At 33.0% G+C, this 16,214-nt stretch overlaps 1 protein-coding gene across 2 annotated transcripts in view; it reads left to right on the forward strand.

The window, feature by feature from the left end:
- The window catches only part of LOC126834368 (LON peptidase N-terminal domain and RING finger protein 3), a 34,566-nt gene extending 19,747 nt beyond the window's left edge, over window positions 1-14,819 (forward strand). For both annotated transcript variants that reach the window (XM_050566237.1, XM_050566236.1), the window contains exons 2-10: window positions 1,095-1,808; window positions 8,312-8,430; window positions 8,498-8,770; window positions 8,846-8,954; window positions 9,121-9,326; window positions 9,457-9,734; window positions 10,285-10,469; window positions 10,550-10,746; window positions 12,918-14,819. In XM_050566237.1, the coding sequence (XP_050422194.1) occupies window positions 1,121-1,808; window positions 8,312-8,430; window positions 8,498-8,770; window positions 8,846-8,954; window positions 9,121-9,326; window positions 9,457-9,734; window positions 10,285-10,469; window positions 10,550-10,746; window positions 12,918-13,037 (2,175 nt within the window). In that variant the 5' untranslated portion in view covers window positions 1,095-1,120 and the 3' untranslated portion in view covers window positions 13,038-14,819. The remainder of the gene's footprint in view (window positions 1-1,094; window positions 1,809-8,311; window positions 8,431-8,497; window positions 8,771-8,845; window positions 8,955-9,120; window positions 9,327-9,456; window positions 9,735-10,284; window positions 10,470-10,549; window positions 10,747-12,917) is intronic.
- Window positions 14,820-16,214: the final 1,395 nt, after the last annotated feature.

Here is a 16,214-nt window from a genome sequence, read left to right on the forward strand (position 1 = left end):
TACAGGTGAAGAGTGGGTGGGAGGGTAAATGATAGACCGGCAGAGTGAGGGGGAGAGGTATTCAAGCACACACACACACACACACGCAAGCCGTGACGACAACGGACACACGTGCTTATGAAAATCGGCTTATTATTATCACGGACTTGTTTTCGAACAAAAATCTGCGCAACAGCAAACGATATCGAAGTCAATCAGCTATTAAATTATTTATCATCGTGTTTGGAAGTCGAATAGCTGGAACATAATATTTATTATATCTATTAGACGGTATGCGGTTTGTTATAGGGCTACCGACCGCGCATGGTCATTGGTCCCGTTTACTAAATTTACTATTTTGCGTAGGCGAATATCAATGATTACAATACTGTGAAGTGAACCACCATAGGATGATGACGATAGCATTGCACCCGAAATACGCGTATTCGTTAGGGTGTACCGTATATTTATTATTGTTTTGGTTAAGAGGACGTTATAATCCCCTATTTATTAAGGAGTTATGTATAGCCAATTTTTTGTAAAATCTTAATTTAAAACTTAAACTGTAATGTATAATTATTAGTTTAGGAATTAGAATTTTTTTTTGGTAGTTCATTTATTTTTTATACTATTACAGCAACTTTGTCAGCGATTTAAAATATTTTTTCATCTAAACATAATTAAGCAGAATGTGTTTTACTGATGAGTCCATGGTTTTTTAAAGCAAAAACACCTATTACGAAATCGATGGATAACAACATTTTGGAGACAATATCATATCCGATTTTGAAAATAACGTAAAAAAAGGTATAGCTACTTTTAAAAAGTAAAAAAAAGTGATTTTAAATGTTAAATATTAATTAAATTATAAAATAATATTAATTAATTATAGTGATATTAAAATTATTAAATATTACGTTTATAAAAAAAAAGAATATGATATTGTCTTCAGAAATCTTTTCATATTTTTATTTAGTGCCAAAGTTAAAATTTTTACCATGAATAATAATTTAATTCTTAATAACAAGAATAAAAATGTCACATTTAAAAATGTATATTTAATGTAATATAATTTTGCTCGATACAATAAATAGCTTCTTTTTTGTTGTCGACAGGTTGATCTCGGGCGCACACTCAGTGGATGCAGTTAGTAAAGGATTTTATGGCCGAAGTGGCAACAAACGACAAGTTTTCCAGCCTCTACATCAGTGCATATGACGTTGGAAGAGGTGGAGGCGGTGGAGGAGGAGGCGTCATACAAACGGCGGCCGCGGACACCATCGGCGACGGCGTAGGTCACGGGTTCGCGGACGTACACCGCAGCATGGACGCTTACGTCAAGTGCGCCGAGTCGTTGGCAAAATGCGGCAAAGTGCTTGAATCGCTGGACTTGTACGTTCGGTGCTTCCAGGTGGGCCCGCTGCCGGCCAATTTTCTCTGGCAGGTGAGCACCTCGTTTTTGGGCTTTATCCGCAAACAACAGATTTTGACCGCCGCAGCTCAAGATGGTACGCGGTCACCACCGCCTCCACACCGGACGCCGTTTCACTGCGGCGCTTGCGATCTGGTGCTGCGCGATCCCGTCACGTTGCACTGCGGCCACACATTCTGTCGGCAGTGCGTGGCCGGCCCTTGCAAACCTCAGTGCTCTAAATGCGGCCTACGCACCTCGTACCAACCGCATGTCAACGTTCTGGTCAAGTCTCTGGTGGAGAAACTGTGGCCCGAACAGTTGCGGGCCGCCGAGCTGCTGGAAGAGGGCAAGGCGCTGCTCAGACAAGACAAACCGCACTCTGCACTTATCAAGTTCAACCAGGCCTTTTACACCGGTGAGAGTTATAATCAGTTTAAGGTTAGACTAAGGAAATGTTTATCATACGATAATTTAGAAATTCCGCCAACGGTGGTCATTCATCAGAAATATTTTAGACTTCGTTAAATTCGTTAAGTTGTGCGTGACCATGTATTTTGAAATAAAAATGTATAGGTGTAGACTGAACATTATGAAGTGTCCTCTTAAATATAACTTTTTTTAAAATTTTATTTAATTATTTATCACGTATAAGTGCAACGAAATTAGTCCTAAAGTAGACTTATTTTTTAACTCTGTAGCCATAATAAAGAGATCGGTTTTAAATAGTTAAATCATTTATACTGATTTATATATATTTAATACTTGTTGTGTCCTCAAATATTTTTTGTAATGATTTTTGTTTTTGTGTAATTACTTGTAAAATTTACTTTAAACTGTACTCTTGCCCTTTGTCAATTTAGTAATAAATAAATAAATAACGTCCAAAAAAACAGAGAGTACTGTAGAATACAATTAATAAATTTACGTACGTACAGGTCGGTCATTACGTTATTAATTAATTAACCGACTTAATTATTTAAACGATTGCGAAAACAAAATGGCATTAATGTCGTACGTCAATGTTAACCTTGGAACGGTTCGATTCGAGGTTGAGTGCACATTTGAACAAATACATTAAATTAAATGTTCGTTAAAAAAATAAAAACAAATGTTTTACTAGCGGTTGGATCATTTTTAATGTAGAAAGGAACTTACTTGCATTTTTTTTTTATAAATTAGCATATAAATATAATTACATAGCCATGTACTAGTGCATAATATATTTTATGAATAGTATTTATGATGTATGCTATATGCACAAGAAATAAAATATATTTAATAAGTTGTATAATTTTCAGTATTTTTGGCAGAATAACAACCAAAGAGTAATTGAAGTTTAAACTATACAATATTACTCTCCATTGACTTTTAAATAGGATTTTTTTTAATAGTTTTATTATTATTAAAATTTGGTTATTCAGCTCGAACGCATTCCTGCGGTGTAACGCTTTTTTAAGAATTAGCAGTTGAATATTAACTTTAGGTTTTAGACAAAAAGATTGAAATGTATTTCTTATACATTTTTCTTAATAATAGTAGCTAAATACACTATAAAAATAATTTTGTACAATTATTCTATATTATGACGTCTATTAATGTTGACCCCGAATTTATTATATAACAATTTTAAAGAGTGTTCAATGGAGTAGAAGCGCAAAATATCAAAATATATTTTAGCCTCTAGTTTGCAAACAATACAACTCAATTCTGACCGCCACTAAGACTGTTTGCTTTATGTTCTTTTAACTTTGGAAAATCGTCAGTTCTTGAAAAAATATATACATGCGTTTACTGGTCGTCATTGACGTTTTTTTAGTAGACATGTTTACTGTGTAGATAAGACTTAGGCCTGAGTAGAACCTTGAATGTATTTGTATTGTGTATACACACACTTTATTTTTTTTGTAAATGAAAATTATATTACCTTTTGTTATATATTATACTTAAAATATGTAGGTAGTCTAACTATATTCACGAAGCAAACCCCATTTAGTTTTGCTTTAGATTCGCGGTCGACATTGCACCCAAAAGAGCGTTATAATGCAATTTTGTTTACCTTATTGATGTGCGTAACATTACCCGTTATATATTATGCCGTTATAAGTGCACACTAAATCTACCTATAGCCTAAGTTTCTTACAAAAAGTAAAAAAAAAGTGGCCTCGATAAATAAGAAAAGTAAACAAAAAGTTTCCACCTTTTTTGGGGAAAAAGTTAATTCTTCAACGACGTTAACCGTTTACCTGTTAGGTACTATAACTTGAAAACTACATATATAAAAATAAAAGAATGATGTCCTCCGGTATTCTTAAGTAGTAGGCGCTTACTACTGTTGACCAATTTCCAAGGCAGTGCCAATTAGTTATTCGACAAGAGCTGTTATTCTTTCCAAAAAAATAAAATAAAATAAAATAGTAGACCACTTTGGACTCCATTCAAGTATGCCAAGTCGTGCACGGTCGACGTACTCTTTACATAATTGTGTTTTAAATAGTTGCGCAAATGACTGTGAACTAGATAAAAAAAAATATTTCACAGAACTCGGGATATCATTTGATTATTAATATTATCGTTTTCGTTTGAATTACTTAGAAAGGTTTTCGCGCAATTGTGACGATCAGCTGGGCTGAGCTGTGTTTTAATATTCGATATTTTATCTTTTTATTTATTTTTTTTGACGGGCGTGGCTAAAAAACATCCTCGAAATCATTACTGATTAACGAAAATCGTGCGATTTCATTACAATATAATATGTACGGGGAAAATAACACCACAACTTACATACAGCCTTTACGCCTTTGTTTTTACTTGTTCCTTAAAAAAAAAAAAAAATTGGTGTTTTTTCTTTATAGTTAAACCGTAACTAACCTAATTTAATATTGAGTAACCCGCTACACCATTACAAAATGTCTGTCCGAAAATAACGAAAATAAATGCAGTTAAAAACCAAATAAATATCTTAAGTCGTTTTCCCAAGAAGTGGTGAAAACTATTATTCTTTATTTCGCTTTTTGTGGGAAGTTTATTGACTTTACGACTGAAAAATTAAACTGATGATTTACTGAGTCAACATTTATTTGTTGAAGATAAACCAAAGAATCTTTTATATTTTAAACAAATGTATTACACCTGTAGGTATAGTGGATTTGTGTTGATATTTAATTTGTAATATGATGTCATCGTTATGATTGTCAATTACAAGTATTACATGGGCATTTACATAACATTGCAATAGGTATTTTTGTTATTTAAGCCGGCGTGACCTTTAGCTCCGATTGGAGTTTGAAAATTAAAATTACATTAGGTATTTTTAATTATCTATAAATTATAATTATTGTTTTAATTGTTTCTTTTGTTCGGAAATTGTAGTTCAGACGTAATTATGTATAATAAAATAAATAAAAATACTCTGGCGACACGCTTAGAATAATATGATATGATATGATATGATGCAGTAAGTAATAACAATAATAATTATTATCTCCGGAGTTATGTTACCACGGCTAAACGCCTTTAGCCGCGGTTCTTCTGGGGGAGAAAAACGATTGTATAACATAATATTGTAACGTCTTATTATTATTATTATATATGTGGATCACCTTGTGGTAGTAGTGGGTACACGGTATATGTTATGTAACGATTTTTATATTATGTCGTTTGCGGCGAATTCGTTTCGTTGACGATTGCTAATCGAACACAATGCACTGCGTGTAATGTGTACACACGAGCACGGGACCTATCGTCTAAGGGCAATTAGCGAGTTGGACATTTTTATGCGTTATCGGTTGATGAGAGAGACGGTACACAGATGGGTCGGTAGGGTGTGTGTGAGGGGGAACACGCAACCGTACATTAAAAATGATAAATAATAATTAGCTCTACGATATCGTATTGAAAATGTCTGTGTGTATAGTATTGTTTGAGCCAAGTCGAGTCGTTATGTAACGTGTGTATAATGTATATGATATCGGTCGACCGCGTAGCCTGTTTTGTTTTTATCGCGATCAGCTAATATGTACGAATGTAATTTAATTGCTATACATGTATATATATATATTTTTTTCACAAAAAACTAATTTGAAAAACTTAGGGTAAAAAAAAAAAACAACAAATGCCGAGAAAACTAAAGGAAAACGATTCGCTCGACTCGGGCGTAACTCGTTCTTTTTTTTTTTTCCTCGAGCGAAACCCCCAAAGCCGTCCGTCCGTTACGCATAAGTTGTAGTAGTAACATTGACCTTAAAAAAAAAAACAAACAAACAAAAACGAACAGGTAAGATCTAAATGTCTTTCAAACGGAGAGCAGGGGAACAAAAAATAGAAAAAAAAATAGCTACGCACCGAAGCTGCAAACCGCGCTCGCCTGGCCTATTACACGTGTTAACATGTATTGTGATTTGCGTTACGCGTTCTCCTAGACAATGTGGGTCAATGTTGGCCGAAAGCGTGCATTTTTCACGTTTATTTTAAAATCAGAATATATATATATATCTATATTTTTTTTTAGCACAACATCCAGGTCGCAGCCGTTGCACAGACCACCACCACATCCCAACATATTACACAGTGCAGCGGTTCGCTTTCACCTAAATAATAATCTCCGGTGCACCGTGCGCCGGTCGAATTGATAGCGCCTTGTTATTTTATTTATATTTATTGCTGCTGTTTGTGTGTGTTATTTCGCCCGTCATTCCCAGTGTCATTGTCCTCGGTGTAGACTTTCAAACGCGAGGAAAACTCGAGAAGAAAATAAGATTTGCAAAAATTAACATTAAAAAATCCGAGCGAAAGAGGAAAACATTCTCGTCTATCATAACGAAGTGCCAGGAAGGGGTAATGGGGGCAAGGTTACATACAATTAAAATTGTTTTACAAAATAGGGAAAATGTAAATTCGTCCATTTTATCATTAAACAAATTTGGCCATAATACCTTTTGTAAACATACAATGAGAGTCTTGTCAAGAATTCGACCCTGGACACAGTATTAAGATTTTGTTTTGTTAGGTTAGTAATTATGTCATCGATTTGGATGTTCACGGCCCCCATGTTGCCCTAACGTCGATAATCTTCAAAAACACAATATATATTTTCTATTATCTGCCCTCAATCACTCATTTACTCAATCATATTACACGGCTTAATGAGGTTTTTGAGGTCAACTATTTTTTTCCAACTTGAAACATGCGTGCCTTCTAGACATCTCCCAATTGACTTTACGTCACTGGTCGTTTAACAATTCGTGTGTCATTAGGCTTAGTGGTGGGAGTCTTCAAGCTGTCGTTTGCATGAACACACGCACAAAATATTTAATAAAATAAAAAATAATGTAAAAGGTTTCCGTCCAGGTGCTCGAACACAATGCTACAGCACTCAGGTTGGGCACTCTAAAAAATATTTTGAGAACCCTAAAAAATCTACATAAAGTTTGAGACCACTTATGAATTCAGCAATAAAAATTTAATAGAATCCCAAATTAAAATTTTTTTAGGAAATCATTGAAGCCTGGTAGAGCAAAAAAATATTAATTTCAAAAATGTCGTAAACAATTATTGTTAAACTTAAACATATGTATATATATATATATATATATATATATATATATATATATATATATATATATAATGTAATATATATATATACGTATATATATATATATATATATATATGTATTTAATGTATTGGCAGGAGATGATTCATCATTATTATTTACAAAATCTTGAAGTATTATGGATATATATATTTTCAATGTTTTACTTATATTTTAAATATTATGAAAAATATTCAAACAACATTTTGTTTAATATTATTTGTTAAACATTAAATTTCTCACTAAAACATTGTTTAAAAATATTTTTAATACAATAATAAACTTTTTGACAACATGTTGAATACATGTATTTTTTTGGTCATACAAAAACACTAAAGATACCACAAAACGGTGTTTATTACAACTATGGGAGCGAATTAAAAAAAAAAAAACTAAATGTTCTATTGAAAATCTGATGACAGATTTTGGTTTAGCAACGAAAATATGTGTATTTCGGTTCGTGCTGTAAAATCTGGTTGTACAGTGTAATTGATTTAATTGCTATCATATCAAATCATAATTGTAGATATGTCAACTTTGCGGTTGCTCAATATAAATACAAATTCGGTACACACTCTGACCCTCGTGGGTCGAAGAAAGGGGTTAAGAAAGAAGGTTGTGCGTTTGGTATAATAATAATTAATAATATTTGCTATCCGTGTATAATAGGTATGCGCCAGAGGCCTGCATGGGACACCGATGGTATATAATTCGGTTAATTTTTACATAAGCTATAAGTACAGCAGTGCGAGTTATATAAGTTTAAGCAATACTATGAATAAAATGAAAAAACATACATAACAAGGAGGTTTTGTTGGATAATACGGGTTGGCGCAACCCACTAGAGGGCGTCGATATAATATACATGTATAGGTAAGTGCGTATAATTGCGTCACTCTCCAAACTCGGTATCTAAACAGAGTATTATTGTATACATACATATTATATTATAAAACTCGGCCTGCCTAAACGTTTGATTTATTAGTTTTAGTTTGTTAATTTATATTTGTCACTATTTAAAAAAAACATGTGTTAAGAGGACCTATAAATGTGTTTTATGATACCTCCAATACAAGCATTTTTAGAATTTCAATACCAATTAACAGTTTTAATTGTCTTTTCCCGACGTTGGAAAAGTGTCATATCAACTTTTGCTATTCTATCACAGATTTACGTTTTAGTGTTAATGAATAATTGACCTAACATAACATTGCTAATATTAATTGTAGGATTAGGTGGGGTGGAAATATTTTGTGCGAGTGTTGTCATGTGAATAAATTGCATTGTGTTTATCGCATTTTGCTAAATTCAATTTTGTTATTGATTTCAGGTGGTGAAAACTACGAATTGTTGAACATGAGGTCCAGAACACTAATAAAACTAGGACTCAACGAAAACGCTCTTTTGGACGCCGATCGAGTAGTGCAGATGCGACCTAAATGGTTCAAGGTATGCGTTCGACAGCACCGACGATCTCTGATTATGATGTTAATGTTGTTGTTATTTTCTCGTTAAGGGCCATTTTACGCGGGGCACTGCTTTGTACTTGCTGGGACGTTACCAAGAGGCTCTGTTCGAGTTCTCTCTGAGCACAATGTTCGGTGAAAATTTCCAGAAGCTGAAACCGCACATCAGCGAGGTGCTACAACGGTTGTTGGTAATGTACAGCAAAGAGATGGAAACGCCAGAGTTGGAAAATTGGGATTTCATAACTCACGGGTACTTGGCCTATTTGAACACAGCCATCGGCGGTCCGGGCAAATTCGAAAAGCCAGTAAACTCGTTCGAGGTAAGCGATACGCGTTAACGGCCGTTTGCTTCAGTTGCAGTTGTTAAATGACAAAATATGATTAATCGGTTTCAGAAAAAAGAGGAAGACAATTGTAGCAAGTCTGTGGTCCGACAGCTCTGCGAGACCCGTTCAATAACCGAATTGGTCCGACAAATATTTGCCGAAATTTCCAACAACAAATGTAAGCCAAACACTATATATTTATTGTACTCCGCAAAAGCTATAGTCACTTTACTCTCCTAGTCCTCTGATTTATTAATTGATTGTCTCGCAGAAAATATATTCTGTTCCACCGTCGACCTTTCTGTCATAAATGCATTATTGATTTTCCGATACTCCTGTTTCAGATCACTCATCGGCGGACGAAGAACTCGATCATTTCACTGTCAACAAATCTTTACTGGAAGAATCGGACTTTGACTGTGTACTGTGTTGCGGCAAACTCCTAAACCCCGTGACCACTGCTTGCGGCCACACCTACTGCACGGAGTGCCTGGAACACAATTTCGACTACAGTTTTTATTGTCCTCTGTGTTTAACATCATTACCGCCGGTAAGTTCAATACATACCTTACCTAATCTATTTAATAACCCTTAATTGGAATTCATTTAGTTGGTTTTTATGTGCTGTCGATTTGATCGAACTAACTTGAATATTTACATTTTTTTTTTTTTTTGTAAAGAGTTTGGCGTTAAGCAAAAAGTACACCACCGAGTTCGTCGAGGAGCTGATCAACGTCTATCATAACAGTAACCGTTTGATGTTGATTTCCAATTGGAAAAAGGAAATGGAAATACAGGACGGCATGTACTTGCCCGTGTTTGTGTGCACCAATGCGTTTCCGTCGGTCTCTTGTCCTTTGCACGTGTTCGAGCCCCGTTACCGGTTGATGATAAGACGATGCATAGATTCGGGTTCGCGTAGTTTTGCCATGATCAGTCATTGTCGCCCACCCATGAAGTGAGTACAAAATATGATAAATGGACCATTAAGAACGTTACTAATTTCCAAACGAAGCTTAAAAAACCCAGCTGGTTTTTTTGTTTAAGTCCAACAAATATTTGGTATTTAACTAAAAATATTGGGTTTTTAGCTTACACAAAAAAACTGAATTCGACCGAGATTTATTAAAAAAAAAAATCCCAGGTTATTGCCTAAACTGAAAGGCTTGACGATTCGAACCGAGGACCTATTACTTGTGGTTTTAGTGCTCGTCTTGGTCTATGATTGATGATCAAACAAGAGTCTTAGTAGCATAGCAGTGAACCGACAATGTTTCGAAAAGTTGGCAACATCCCGGGTTTCGTTTAAAAAAGTCTAACCCAGTTGAGGTTATTTTAGTGTGCATAAACCCATTAAAACCAATAATTTTGGCTCAATACCAAATATTTACCAGCTCATTCAAGGTTCGTTGATTCGGAATCAGGTAGTTTGTTTCTTCCAATCTATATATTATTTACTCATTGTCGGTCTTATGGACTATATTAACCGATTTGCTTTACTTGTTCAGATTCGCCCAGTTCGGTACCATGTTAGAAATCAAGGATCGATTGATGACTGGCAACGGTTGCTCGTTTTTGTCCACCATCGGCACTAGGAGGTTCAAGGTGTTAGGCAGGAAAGAACGCGACGGTTACGACATGGCAAAAGTGGAGTTCATACGGGACGAAATAGTACCGGAAACCAAATTAGCCGGTCAGTTCCGGTCACGCTTCCTTTGGGTTTCGTTGACGATATTCGCTTATACTGATTGTTGTATTTTTGTCTACCTCCAGAGTTGAGAAGTTTACACGACAACACGCGTCGACGTGGACTGGAATGGTTCAACGATTTTCGGCACGAAATCAAATTGGAAATACTCAGGACCGTCGGATTCCCACCAGAACTTGAAGACAACTGGGAACAACTCGACGACGGGCCGGCGTGGATGTGGTGGTTACTGTCGTTGTTGCCGTTGGGGCTGAACGCTCATGTGAGTCAATACTAATAGTAAATAATATACACACACATGTACACTGAGAAAGGAAATCGTTTGTGTCCACTGCCCAAGGTCGTCTATAACCCCCACCCCTGTCCCGGGTTGACAATACAGGGATTCATCATATAAACCCTCATGATTGTAGTTAAAACGTTTAGGTTGTGCAACATAAGATCTAAAATAATATCAGACAAATCATATAATATAAAGAACTGTGAACAAAAAAAAAAATTAAGAGCGTGTTGTACCTTCCGCATGCAAATTCAATGAAAATTAAAAGTTTTCAAATGAATTCAAGTGTTAGTCACTCGTGGGATCTCCGAAAATAGCAACAAAAATATTATGTTGTTTAAAGTGTGGCTATAACGCATTATACTCACCCCATTGAGATTTTCAACTTTGTTTTGAAATATATTTTTTTTAGGCTAAAAGTGGCGGTGAAGTTTTTTCAATAATTTTTATTATTTAATATAATGATCTCGAGAAAAAAAATATCCAGTATATAAATTCGAAATAATGTTTTTCGATTTCCTAAAACGGATTTTGGTGTTAATAATTTTTTTCTACTTTAACTAAAAATGCTACATGCAAGTTCTAATAATATTTTGTTTGGTTCATTGTTCAGAAGGTAGAGTGAGTTATTTGTATTAAGTACATTTTAATTTATATTTCCCCTATAAACCTAGTGAGGAGGTACTGTTTCTCTGGATAAAACATGAAGTGTCTACTTAGGGTGATTTCGCTCTTTATACATTATAATATACAATAATGTATTTGGTAATTAAGATTCTATTTTGTATTGGTAATTTCCGTCTTATCGCGTTACCGTCGCTGTTTGAAACGTGTTATATATTATTCTATCTTTTATGTAAGTATGCCGTAATAGCTGGTGTAAATATATTAAAAACTGGGCACGTACGTTATTCAGTACATAACGTCAGCTGTTTGTATAATATGTCGTAACCTTGGTCGAGAACAATAATTGTACGGAGGCGATTAAATTCAAACGACCTGTTACCTAATCAATTAATCGTTTGGAAATGTTAGTAACGATATTAGTTTTTGTTTCGTGGCTAATACAAGTCATGCCAATATTGTTGAAATAATTGGATTATGTCTAACGTAAATTTTCGGATCGTTCGTTAAGTTTTTAAAACGAAAACTTCCCTTCTCGAGTTTGTCGGGTGTTACTGAAAACGACAATTATATTTTATTATCGTTGTACAATAATAATTTAATAATTGTTGACAGGCGTTTTTGGTGTTCTAGTTTAAGGTGAGGGGGGGGAGTAAGATGTTCGCTAAAGAGCGTTCGCTTACCAATAACCGATTAGACAATATTAGGAGCCCATGTTTGGCGTAGGCAGCTGGAGCCTGGACCGTACACCGGCTAACCTAGCCGTACCAGTATCATCGTGACGGTCAAATCAACGTGCCGCTGTTACCCTGGTCCGGCATCGCTCAAATGTGCGCCAGTACCGGGAACCCGCGCACAATCTGCGGGCCGTTGCCATGCACCGCTCGGGCTCCTGGTAAGCGGTTCACGGTCGCCATCGACGGAGCCCTCCCGCTGTGCACACGCCGGTGATGTAAGCCACCTGCCGCATAGGTGGCTCCCCACCGGACGGCCGTTGCACGCGACGCAATTCATGCGACCCTAGTCGTCAGAAACACAAATGTGACGCAAGAGCAATGTCAATAACGTGGTTTGCCCAATGTGGCCAAAGCTGTCGACAAACCTGCCTTGATATTAATTTTATATAATTTGTGCTCGTTTTCATCATTACATCAGACTTTTCCGATGTTACAATAATAAATTAGTTATGTATTGGTAAACGTGTTTTCCACGAGCTTTTCAAACATAAAAAAGTTAAATTTAAATAGGTTTTTTTTTTTTTAAATTTTGGCGAACTTTGTCAAAAACTTATTTTAACTCTAGATCTGTTGCAAACGATCCAAACGAATATAATATAACCTAACAAACACTATTTATATTGACTAAGCTGAAATAGGTATTTGTAAGTGTGGCTCCTCAACCTGGTGACATCGTTTTATTATTAAAAAAAAAAAAACGATTTGTTCTTTATACACCTACTATTGGATTGCAATTTATGGCCGTTTCATGTGATTTTAATAGCCACTTTTTTTTTGTTTTTCGTCGCTAAGGTGGACCTTTTAGCAAACACTAGCCTCGAAGTACGTTTGACAGTGATCAACAGGATCCTCGGCCGAATCGAACAGAGCGCGCTGAACCGCTGTATCACTTCAACTCCCGGCCGAAAATAAGGCGACGAAAACATATTTATTTTATTAGTTTAAGATAATTGTAATTTTTAGGAGAACATCGAACAGTAAAAACAAAAAGATTAAGGTTGACAGAAAAAAAAGCTGGGTTCCATAGCTGTTGTTAGTGTTAAACGTTTCTAATTATTATATTATTTTACAACAATAATAATGATAATAAATATTGTTATTATTATTCTGTGATCTCCGTATCTGGTCAGCTTAGGCCGTTGACGATGGGCGAATCGTCTCGTTAGCGTTCTCTCCGAACAACAACCGATTTTTTAAAATTAATTAATTTATTGTAAACTTAATAATAATAATAATACTAAACTATATTATATTGTTATAATAATAACAATAATGTATATAACTCGAGTCTACTTTTAATTATTTCCAAAAGCCATTTTATAGCAAAAAAACCGGATTCGTATAATATTTATCTTATACAATGTTAATAATAATTATAATGTAATATAATGTTTAACTATATAATAAGAATGTATACCTAACTTAATTCTAATTATCGTTGTACCAAAATAATCGAAACGCACAACTTGTGAGTATCGACCGCGGTTAATGTTACATTCTATTATTTTGAAAACGCCTCTTTGTGGCAAAATGAGTGTAGAAAAATAATTTTTTCTTTATAGTTTCGATTTAATATGCTTATTGTTTATTAAGATGAAATATTATGATACTAGTATTTAGATATACTAGAGTGTTCTTTTCAAATGTGTTTACCTATTTAGTTAATTAAATTTTTAAAACGATAACAACTCGAGTCTCCACAACTACTGTGAAAGCCATGTACCGAAAAATAACCGGATTTGTATTTATTTTATAAGTTTTTTAATTTTTAATTTTTAAGCGTACCTAATAATGATAAAGCGCACAATTTGTGAGTTTGAATTTTGATTAACATGTTATATTATTTTAGTAAAACGTACCTCCTTCCATGCCGCAGAGGATTATATGTAGGTGATAAATGATATTCTGTTGTTTAGTTAGTTATTATTATTATGATAAAATATTATTATTACTTTGGACCGGAAATTTAGTTAAGTGTTAGATTTTAATACTATAGACAATATTTTTACCGTTATTTTATTATACTCTGTGATAAAACAAAATTGTATTTTTTAATTAATAATATAATATAACAACTTCCAATTTGGGGTTAAACACTTTTTTTTTTCAAATTTAATTTTTTTTTTTTAGTTTTAAAATTTATTTGCTCGTTTTACTTGAAATAAAGCTGGTAGTATGATTATTTCAACTGAAGTCTAATTGAAAACAAATATTGTACTCTTATAAATTCTTCACATAGATATATTTTTTTTTCTAATAAAATTTACAATTTTCGAATTAAATTATTTTTGATTACAACAAAGTTCATATTATGATTACTACGTTATTACCCCACTAGATTATCCGTAATTTTCAAATGAGTAAAAATATATTATCAAAAAATAAATTTCATTGTAGACAATAAATATATTATCTATTATTTTACAAAATTGTTTTTAATGTATCGGGCATGCATGCATTATTTTTGAAACAGACTTGATATTGATTACATAATAATACACAAATTATTATAATATACATATTATATATTATTTAATTATTTATTGTGATTGTCCTATATTTTTTTTTGTTATAAATATATTTTAGTGGTTACACAATTACCTACGTGTAACTACTGTTGATATACCGGATTTTTATAACCTAAAACCAAAAATAAGGGAATTTAATTTATCATTATATAGTTTTTTAGTTAATTATTATTATTATTATACTATATACTTTTTATTAGTATTAACGATTATACTTTTTTTTTTTTTTTGTCTTAATATTGTACTCAGGCAAATGGCGCAAGTACCTATATATTATTTTGTATTAAAGCCAATATACGTATAATATTATAAAATGATTAACTGTCGTGTAGTTTTTTTTTTTTTGTATATTTTTACTTTATCATGAACATAATAAATTGCTCATTGATACAAAGTGTGTGTTTCCTCAAAAATTTTATCTGCTGAATTTAAAAGTATTAGTTTGACGTTTTTAGTTGTTTTCTGACTAAAAACCAAAATATTAAGGAATTTTGTATTTTTTTTCAGGAAATAATTTTGTTTGTTATTACTTATTTCCCAATATGATTCAGTTTGGTAATAGGAATTTTCTAAATGGTCTGAAACATATATATACCTAACTAAACCTGTTATCAAAAGTTGCTTGGGACATTTTATAGTACGACATTTTTCACAACGATCGCTAATAATTGGAATTAGAATATTCCATGTTTTTTACTGATTACTACGTAACAGTTGTTATTTGAAAATGTTGATTTAATACCAATTTCATTAACAGGTTTTGCACGATTAGTGGTTATTTCAGAAAACCAGATTTGTTGTACCAAATCAAACGTCGAATTCTGATTCAGTAAAAGAAAAGTCTCCTTAAAACAATACATTTTAGTTTTTGTTGCAAAATATTTGTAAATTAAAAAAAATAAGTATTATAACTCAATAAAATAAGTGTCAAGTTACTTCCCACATAATATGGAAGTTCAGTTGCTCTTTGATTTTTAATAGGTTACACTTAAACACTACCCTTTGAAAAACTACTGATCATGAACACTAATAAGTAATGTTTATTTTAATTTTATTTACTAAACATGGTATAATGTATTTCTTCAAGTTTTTTTTAGCTAAAATAAATATATTATCATAAAACAAATTAGGTACTCTTAAGTGAAATATTATAAACACTGCAATTCAATTTTTAAATTTTCTTCAGACATGGTTGTTTTATTTCAATTTAAAATTATGCAACATTTTATCGTTTATTTAATCTTGGTTGTACAATCTACTTATACAAATATCAATATATTTGCATAGTTAAAACTTATTTCTAATTCAAGTCAAAATGCAGTTATGTAAGTATTATTTATAATTTATTAATCATGTAATCGATAAATTACAATAAAATAATAGGTTGACATGTACATTTTAGCCTATCTCATAATTGTTATTTAAAAAAATATATCTTACTATAATCATTTAATTTTTAATTGAATAAGGAACATAACAGGATTCATTTTAATGATATAAGATACACCTTAAAGTAAACCAGTATGCCTTTTCTCAAACCGATTTTCCAACAAAATTAAAA

This window comes from Adelges cooleyi, unplaced genomic scaffold, assembly GCF_023614345.1.
Source record: "Adelges cooleyi isolate 19-005CV unplaced genomic scaffold, UGA_ACOO_1.1 ACOO_flye_CR_arks_rails_tigmint_CR_PRNA_21, whole genome shotgun sequence".
NCBI lineage: Eukaryota > Metazoa > Arthropoda > Insecta > Hemiptera > Adelgidae > Adelges > Adelges cooleyi.